Source organism: Porcisia hertigi, chromosome 12, assembly GCF_017918235.1.
Source record: "Porcisia hertigi strain C119 chromosome 12, whole genome shotgun sequence".
In the NCBI taxonomy this organism is placed as follows: Eukaryota; Euglenozoa; class Kinetoplastea; order Trypanosomatida; family Trypanosomatidae; genus Porcisia; species Porcisia hertigi.
This window is the reverse complement of record NC_090571.1, coordinates 160206-169642: the sequence shown is the minus strand read 5'-3', so window position 1 is coordinate 169642 and position 9437 is coordinate 160206. Positions and strand designations below refer to the sequence as shown.

The 9437-nt window shown below is 58.4% G+C and overlaps 1 protein-coding gene across 1 annotated transcript; it reads right to left on the bottom strand.

The window, feature by feature from the left end:
- Window positions 1-2041: 2041 nt before the first annotated feature.
- On the bottom strand, window positions 2042-3739 carry JKF63_07479 (uncharacterized protein; the record flags this gene model as incomplete). The annotated part of the gene is made up of 2 exons (XM_067903416.1): window positions 2042-2705; window positions 2787-3739. 2 exons carry the CDS (start codon window positions 3737-3739, stop codon window positions 2042-2044), a joined length of 1617 nt encoding a protein of 538 aa, XP_067758841.1.
- Window positions 3740-9437: the final 5698 nt, after the last annotated feature.

Sequence of the window (9437 nt, the reverse complement as noted above, 5' to 3'; positions counted from 1 at the left end):
CACACACACACACAGAAAAAAAAGAAACTTTACGAGTTAGAGAGAGAGAGAGGGCGGGGGAGTGGGGGGGGGAGGGGAGGTGAGAGATAATGATGATGATGATGATGGCCAGTTATCCTGCTGGGCTTACGAGCAGATGCTGTATTCTTGAAGTATTTTTTTCCTTCCTTTTTTTTTTTTGCAGGTGTGTGACAGTGAGCCGCACTATACGAAAGATGGAGAGGAGACGGGGAGTGCAGTTCGACGAGGAGGGAGGGAGGGAGGGAGGGAGGAGCGACTCTGGCGACTTTTTTTTTTCTTCCCCCAAGGATGTCTGTTTGTGCGTACACCAGCAACGGATAGATAATCACTCGTTCCCCCCCCCCTGAAAAGGGAGAGAAGTGAGCTCGATATTATATGAAGAGAGACGTGCACGTGTGGGAAGGGGAGCGGAGAAGCAGCAGTAGTGGTGGAAGACCCCCTCCCCCCTCCCTCCCCCCCTCCAAAAGGCTACGGCGACAGTCACTATATCTCAGACGCGTGTAGAAAACACGTTGCTCTCAAAGACTTATTGGCTGCGAAAAGCCGATAGACAAACCAGGGCCAAACACAGGGAGGGAGGCATGCAGGATTACACGTCGCGAGCCGAGGAGAACGCGTCAAAAAAAAAGAGAGTGAAGGAGAGGGCGCTCCGCTCTTCCCTACTTTTACACGCCTGAGAGGCGGCACCTCCCCCACAGAGAATCGAGAAGAGGCGGGGGAAGACAGAAAGAGCGACCAAAGAGATTTTCAATTTTTTTTTTTTGAGCCACTCCTTAAAACAACAACTCCGCACGGCGACGCTTCAGACACACACACACACACAAGCAGACACAGGCAGGGGAGAAGAAGCTCACACCTGTTTGTATTCACGGGCACACGTGTGCGCGTGAGTGATTTGAAAACGAGGGGGGGGCGGCGGGAGGGAGGGGGAATGGAGGATTAAAAAGTGTGGGTGGAGAGCAAGAAAAAACGGGTGTGGCAGGCGAAATCGAGAACGGTTCGTGGTGTGTGTGTGTGTTTGCGTGTCCCGCACTTCCTCCGCCTCTCTCTTGTTCAGTGTACATATACAAATCTAAAAAAAGTATGCGTATCGGGTGTGCGTGCTTTTCGAGGGTTTGAAGATTTTTCTGTTTTGGAGGAAGAAGAGGGGGGGGGAGGGAGGGGGGAAGTTTGAGGCCGGTGACATTCGAGGGGTACATCACACGAAGCACCCAAGTGCCTGTGTTTGTTTGATACGCACCATACACCCCCTCCTTTGTGTTCATTTATTTTGTTTGTCGTTTTCTCTCTCTCTATTCTCCTTTGAAGTATGCAGCGGGGGTGGGCCGTGGTGGTGCAGATCAGCCCCACATCTCACAGGCCAGACATTGTGAGGGCGGGAGCCCTTGAGGAAGCCGCGCCCAATATGTGAGCGAGCCACACCCACGGTGGGTTAGACGGTGCACCGGGGGGGCAGCCGTGAATGCGGTCCAAGTGATTTGCACTGCATGTGCGTCTGAATAATTTGGGTTTGAGTAGCTTTTTTTTTTGTTCTGGGTTGGGGTGTACTTGTACATACGTGAGACGAAAGAACCGCGCGTGTGTGTGTGGGGTGGGGAGGGGGCGAAGGGCGGAGGAGTGCTTGCCTGTCGGTCTCTTAACACACACACACACACACGCACACACACGCACACACTTTCCTCTTTTGCCATTGAGAGGCAGTGGACGACGGCGGCAAGACCTGGAAGAGTGTGTGTGTGTGTGTGCTCGGCACACCCACGGTATGCTCTCCATTTTATCTGCTACGCTGACCGGCGTCTAGAGACATCGATAACGTCATTTGTCCTAGACGGCTTACCGCCCCCCCCCCCCCCTCCCTCACGCTTCGAGTGCAGGCTCGGCATGCGAGGACGTTGGTGACGGCTGCTCGTCGTTCGTTGATTGTGGTGATTGGGTTTGAGCGCCGGAGCGGTGCCTCTCATGTGTGTGGTGGCAGTGACCGTCTCGACAGCAAGTGCAGTGGCGGCCGGACATGTCCTTGTCACCCTGGTTGTGACGCGAGCGGGGTGATGGGGGTCCGCGTCGGCTCATTTATGTTGGCCGCCACGCGGTGCCGCTGCTTTTTCGCCGCCTCTTTTCTCTTTGTTTTCTGAGCCAACAGGGCTGCACCAGCCAGGAGGCGCGCAGCGCCGGTTGCACCCTTCGGATCGATGTAGGCGAGCCTGCCGTTGATGTGTACGCATAGGAGGCACTGTCGCATGAAGCTGCTGCACTGCGAACGCAAAGCACCATCCCCAGTGCCGCTGCCAAGGTGATGCGCTCCTCGACGACGGGCCACGATGCCTGCAGGCTTGTGCCGCCTTCGCTGACGCCGGTAGCGTGATTGCCGGGTTGGAGCGGAGAGCACAAACGGTGACGGCGGACAGCCTACGCCGCCATCGTCTTCTCTATACTTGCGGACACTCGCTTCTGCCGCGCTGGGGGAGGACACATGTCCGCGAACGGCACCCGCGGGGGGGATTCTGGATGGCGCGGTCCGTGTGAAACACGTCAGCTTGCCCGCAGTGGTCGTTCCGCGATTCACTGCCGTTGCTGGATCCGCTGCTTTTTGCTCTCGACGCCTCGCGTCACAGAGGTTTGCGGCGTGCTCGGCGGACAGGAGGGAGACACTAGAGGTCCCCTTGGCACTGTGCGCACCGCTTAGTCTGTGGGGCGGCTTCCCCTCTCCCCCCAGGCAAGGTGAGGGCGACGACGTCCTGGGACGTAGACCCGTGGCAAAACCTAACGTGGAGGCGCCGGTGAAGAGTACCGACGACGTGGGGAGCGACAATACGTTGCCCGACGCCACCAGAATCTCTTTCGATGCGGAGTCGGAGTGTCTTCTGGGGCGGGGACAGACAGATGAGCAGCTGCACCTGCCGCTCACCGTCCCATCCACACCCGGAGCTGCGCCGTTCTCCGAGTTTGCCAGCAGCGCTGGATGACACACGGGACATGGGGCATAGTAGTCAGACAGATGAAAGCCTCCTCGAAGGTGGAGATGCAGCGGGACGCTGAGCACCGTGAAAAGCGCGTCGATGGGTGACTCCTTCGAGCCCTCGTGCGGGTCCTCCTCCGCGTCGCCTGGCGGAGATGCTGCTGCTTCCGCTGCGTGTGATCGTGGTGAGGGTGTCGCTGGGCGGGAGGATCTGGTCCCTCTTATGAGCTCTGTTTTGGCGGCAATGGGAAACAATCGTTTTTCTATTTGGTAGTAGATATCATCCACAGCATCACTGTCCACGTCGTCGTAGTAGAGCAGGGAGGAGGTTGACAGGTGGGGACTGCAAGTGGTGAGCCCGCCGCGTGCCGTGCCGACGCCCTTTGAGGAAGTCCAGAGTGGCCCTGCGACACGCGACTGCTTCTCCCTCCCCACCCCATTCTTGCCACTAGATAATGAGCGGGAAGGGGTGCGGCGCCCGCGTTGTCGTCGGTGGTGGACTCTCACGTAGCGGTGGTGGCGCTTCTCGCGCCGGCGCTGACACACCCCGCGTGGCTCCGCAGCCGCACTCAATGTGCGGTAGAAGTGATGCTGCTGGGGTGCCGTAGAGTAGAGGACACACACATCGTTTCCCTTCCCGCTCTTCTCCTTCGCCGACGAATAGCAGACGCTGTAGTCACCGCCAGCACCGCCACCCTGGGGCGGCGGCGCACTCTGTTCTTTTTTCACGTGCTCGGCACCGTGAGGATAGGGCAGCACCATATCGGCATCCCATACAATAGTACCGAAGGAGGACGAGGCGTACGTTGCCGATGAGGATGTAGACGACGCCGTAAAGCTCGCAGCACACGAGAGCGACGTCATCGGGTCTTGGCGGCCCAACCAATGGTCGTGGTCGTGGTCGTGCGTCTGCAGTGCGGCAGCAGTGTGATTGGTCACACCTGCCCCAGCGATATCGGCATTCACGTCGCCGCAGCCACTTCGGGCAACGGGAGTCACTCGCGGCGCGCGGCTGGAGTGCGTGCCTGCTTGCGAGGCGACCTCGATCGCGGTCCCAGGCTTTAGCCGCAGACGCTTCCCAGAGCGGCGTGCACCGTCCACAGCGCTACTGGAGAGGATCCCCCAACGCTCGCTGTCCTCGCCCTTCGTCGCCTTGCACGTCCTTGAAGCTCTCTCCTCAAGGTAGCTCCCACCTTCGTCATTGCGCACCGTGTCGTCTGTGTCGCTCACCGCCTTGCGGCCCGTCCGTTGACCGACGCAGTCACTAAAGGTGTGGTTGGCAGTGGGCAGGGGCGCACACTCCGTTCCAACGTGCAGTGCACCGTTGTGCATCATCAGTGCCGCGTTGGCGCTGTTCAAGACGAATGCACCCAACGAAGACAGCGACGACGCGGATCCAACGCTGTGATGTTGCGGCAGCGAAGTGCCCGGGATGGATTGCCTACATGCCTTGCCGCTGATGGAACCACGCCGACAGCCAGTCGAGACGGTACCGAGCGGTGGCTCCACTCCTGCGCTTGCCATCGACACCGAAATCACGCAAGACGTGCTCGTGGTTGTGTCACCGCAATTGCCGCTAGTCAGGCTAAGGTTACTGGTGACGCGGTGGTCCGGACGCTGTCGTACCGCAGGACTGAGCGCAGTCATGAGTCCCCGCGCCGCCATCGTGGTGGAGGATAAAAGTTCGTTGTCAACACTCCCCAGAAGTTGATACCGCTGCGGCAGTGGCGACACCGACGGAGACGGCGACGCCATTTTCCGTGGCACTGCATCGCTGCCAGTCGTAATGGAACAGAGGCCAACATGAATGTCGGTGTCAGGGGTGAGCCGTGCCATGGCGCTGACGCAAAGAACGGGTGATGAACGCTGCCGTTGTCCGATCACGTTGGCGACCTCTTCAAGACAGTCGTCGTTGGTACCGTCGTCTCTGTTGCCGCACGAGTAAGAGGGCGACAGTGGATGAGGCGATGATTGGAGTCGTGTGTAGGGCCCATCGCTGTTGCTCACGAGTGTCGATGGGACGACGGTGAGTGGCGCCGTCACGAGACAGTTCGTTATCGTCGTCGTTCCTGCTGGTGTTGGGGCGTCTGAGGCGGATGCGACGTTGGAGGAGCCAAAGTCGACAAGACGCCTATAGCCGCTGCTGACGCGGCTCGTGTTGCCTGCTCGGTGCTTCACCAACGCCGCTGTCCGTGCCGCGGGCATCAGTGTTACTCGAGGCGGCGGGGTACGCAGCCGTGAGCGCTCTTGCAGTGGTGCTGTGGTAGCCCATGCGTTGTTGACAGGCGTTGGGCTACGAGAAGCGAAGCCCGAGAGAAACATCGTAGGCGTAGAGACCGGCGCGCTGCTGAGTGGGGACAGACAGTTCGCTGCGTGGGTAACAGGCATCTCGGCCTCGCTCCCGGGCTTCAGGGACAATGATGCTACATTCGGTGGTGCGCCACCCTTCGTCTTCACAGCTGTCGCGCTGATCTCCGAGCTGCCGCTGTCTTTGATCAGAGACGAGGCCGAGGGGTGTTCACCGATGACGTGTCCTGACTGCATTGATGAAGTCGAGCCAATACTTGGCGATGTGATGTCCCGCGCTTGACTGATAGAGGAGAAGCGCTTAACCGCCAGTAGGTTCTGCTTCGCGTGTTTAGCTGAGGCTTCAAGGCTGGGGTCGTGATCCCCAGACCTTGTCACCGATGCTGCCCCTGCTTGCACCTGCGACGCCGGTCCTGCAGGGTTGGTGCCACCACCACCCACCGTCAGTCTCGCCTCTGGGTGAAACGTCCTTTGCATCACTGACTCTGAGTGTTGCTCAGAGGCGTGCAGTGATGCCAATGGAGACGTGCGAATTGAGTGGTCGACCCACCGCTCCTCCGCCACGACACCTTCGTCTATGCTCTCCAAAGTCATCCGGTTGGCTGCTGCTGTCGGTGGCGCTGGGGCGACGGGGGCCAGGAGGGGCCGTCGCGGTGGGGTGTGATGTGGCGCCCAGGACTGCCGCGTCTCCTCATTCGTGGGCCTCAGCACCCGCTCAGCTCTGGAGGAGCCACCGTGATCCTCACCCCAGCTCATTTCACTGCTGTACTCGCTGCGCGTGCTTGATGCTTGCCGCGAGTGAGGATGGCGTTGGTGGGGCTGCAGCGCGAGGGCAGGCGGTACGGTAAGTATGAGCGACGATGGGGATGATTGCACGCCGTTGGCACCACCAGAGCTATTCAAAAGGCATTTGTCTTCGTCTCTTGCACGGCTGCACGCATGTTGATCACGGGCGCTGCTGCTGTTGCTGGAGTTTGCCGGAGGTGGTTTGATGCGCCGTCTTGTCAAACACGTCCGTGAAGCCGGCGTCTCGACGGCGGGGTTATGCTGGTTGAGGACTCTCTCGTGGACAAAGTTGAGTCGGTGAGACGTTGGCACCATCAATGCACCGGACGGATTCTCTGAAGCCGCGAGGCTACTGTTCGATGAACGAGCTCCTCTGCCAGCCTCACTACTTCTCGTTATCGAAGATGAATGGCTCTCCCGGCAAGCGTCCTGCGAGACTACTTCTCTCCAGGTCACAGCGGTCGCCGCGGCTTCAGGAGGGGTGTTAGAGAAACTGGCAAGTGGTCGACACCGCACCTCGCTGACTGGGGCCACTGTTTCCGTACATATTGTCGTTGGTGTCACGACAGCACTGGATGATGCGGTGTGTGGTCTGACGTTGGTCTCTTCCACGGCAGATGCGTCTTGCCTCGTTGGTGACAGGGATGCACAGGTCAGAGAGGCGAGACTCCGTTGTAGTCGAGGCTGCGAGTCTGGCTTCATGTCATCGAAGACGCTTTGCTGGCGAGGGGGCGTAGGCGTTGACGTCTTCGGTGCTGAGGGCACGGATGGTGGCCTCCGCAGCATCTGTTGACACGTTCGCAGAGCACCGGCTTTATCAGCCCTGTCGCTAGTGCGGGAGACGCCCGTGCACTTGGCATCTATCATGTGGGATCCACCAACGCCGGCAGGAGTCGACGTCCTGGCCGGCGGGGAGGTTGAGTGCAGCAATGGTGCGAGCGAGGCATGGCGTCGGTGCCTATGCTTGAAGCCGCAGGAGGACGGCGAGGATGGGTGCAGATATCTGAGCAGCGCAGCGTTCTGCATCACGGGAATCTGCGGGGGCATCAAAGAAGCTTCTAGAGAGAGGTTTCGACTGCCGCGTTGTTTGATGACCCTGCCAGTGCTGATGCCATCGATGCTGAGTACTTTGTTTTGCGCTGAGGCTCTAACGGTGTAACGGTGCGTGTGTTCCCGCCGCCCCACTGATGTGCGATTCCGCGATGCATCGGCTCCTACTCGCCAACTGCTGCGTTCCTCACACCCGAGCGCGCTGCCGACTGCCGCAGCTCGCGCGGTTGACAGCGACGTGGTGGGCAAGGGAGTAGTAGGTGTGAGAGCGTCTGCATCCGCTGTGGATGGCGGCGCTCCTACCCTATCAGTTGACAAGGATGAGAATGAGCGGGGCATGAGAAGCCGGAAGAAGCGCATGCGCACACAAACTCAATGCCCGACTTCTCCACCGTCTTTTGGATGGCAGGCAACCGCCACACCGAGATGTCACGCGACCCCTCCTCCTCTCCTCACCACCACTCCGCGTTCCCTTCCCGCACACTTTACAATTTCTGCGTAATGTTTTCAAGACCGCGTTTTGTCAATGAACACACGCACACCGACACACTTTTTATACCCTCCCTCGTTTTTTTTTTTCCGAAGCGATGGAATGGGGAGAGAGGGAAGCGAGACGAGTGGTTCTACAGTGGTTGAGAGAGAATAGAGAAAGCCCTCCTCCCCTCCCTCCCCCCGCCCGAATCGACGTTCCCTCCTCTGTTGCGTCTCTCCCACACACACACACACACAGACACACACACAGACACACACAGACCTTTCTTTCTCTAGATTGCTCAACGGTGGCTGGTGTGTGTGTGTGCCTTGTGTAAAACGATGCTGCAGCAGAAATATTTGTATTAGCCGCTTTGGCAGCGCGCGACGGTCCGCGTGGCCAAAGGCACGCAAGAAGCAGACAAAGAAGAGGAAAGGAGAAAGAGAGAGGGGAGGGGGGGGGAGCTGCTAAGCCAAAACAAAAAAAACGGAGATTAGAGGTTACACTGCTACAGAATAAAACGAGGCGAAGAAAAAACAATCAACATATGAAATCCAGTGGGGGTAGGGGGTGGGGGAGTGTGCAGGGGGAGGGAGGGAGGGGTGGGGGGAAAGTGAGGTCGAGAGCGAACAAACAGGCGAGGTGTAGGTAATCAGCGATTAGGGAAGGGGGTGCTTAATGCAGGCGGTAGTTTGTTGGAACGATGAGAAAATGCTACAAGGGGGGGTGAGGGGGAGGGAGGGGTGGGGGGGAGGGGGAGAGGGGAAGACGAAAGAAGAGGCGAAGATCGCTGAGGTGAGAAGGGGGTGATGTTCCAACTAAAATGAAAGAGTGAGGGAGGAGTAGGGAGAGAGAGAGGACTGTAAAGCCGAGGCAGACACACACACAGACACATGCCGAGGACGGCGGACGTGTCCAGGAGTGCGCGGAGGAGTGGGTAATACACAAAAAGAACACCTGCACAGAGAGAGAGAGAGAGTGTGTGTGTGTGTGTGTCGAGGGGAAGAATACTCGGCAGAGCGCGCAGAATAAAAAAGTAAGTACACTACCCGTCCTTTCCGTAACAGAGAACGCAACGCCCCCTCTTCCCTTCTTCCCTCTTCCCCCAAATCACCTTATCTCACACACACACACACACACACACACACACACACAAGAAAACAGCGCAACAACAAAAAAAAACAGGCGCGCAGCTTGTGTGGATGAGGGCAGAGGGGAGGCGAGGACGGAGAAAGCGTGAGAGCGCGCGTGCACACAGACAGACACAGTTACACACACACAGAGGATGTAGATAGATAGCTACAGGGGGCTGGAGTGGGGTTAGGTGGGTGACACGAGGTCAAGTGGTGGGTGAGTTGGAGTGCCGAAACACACTGGGGAGTACAGTGCACCGGGCTTCGGGGTAGAGAAGGAGGAGGAGGGAAATAAGGAAGGAGGCCAAACATGTACCAGCAAGTGCTGCCGGTTGCAGCTTCTCCCAAATGTAAAGCAGAGGAGAAGGAGGGAATGAGGGGGGAGGGAGGGAGGGGTAACTGATGCCAACACAAAAGTAGCAGGAAAATCAGTCACCAGCAAGCGTGCGCCTCTCTTTCTCTCTCTGTGTGGGGGTGCGGTGGGGTGGGGGGGGGCGAGGCGAATACGCGCGAAGGAAAAATGCGGGTCCGAGGCGTCAAATAAATAAATACACAATAAAAGGAATGAAAAGTATGATGGGAAAAAATACCGGCGGCACGCGTGCACCTCTTCTCTCCACCTTCTCCCTCCCCCCTCGCTCAAAAAAACAAAAACAAAACACACGACAGCGTTGCGACAAGAACGAGTCGAAAGGAGGAGGAGGGGGGGGGA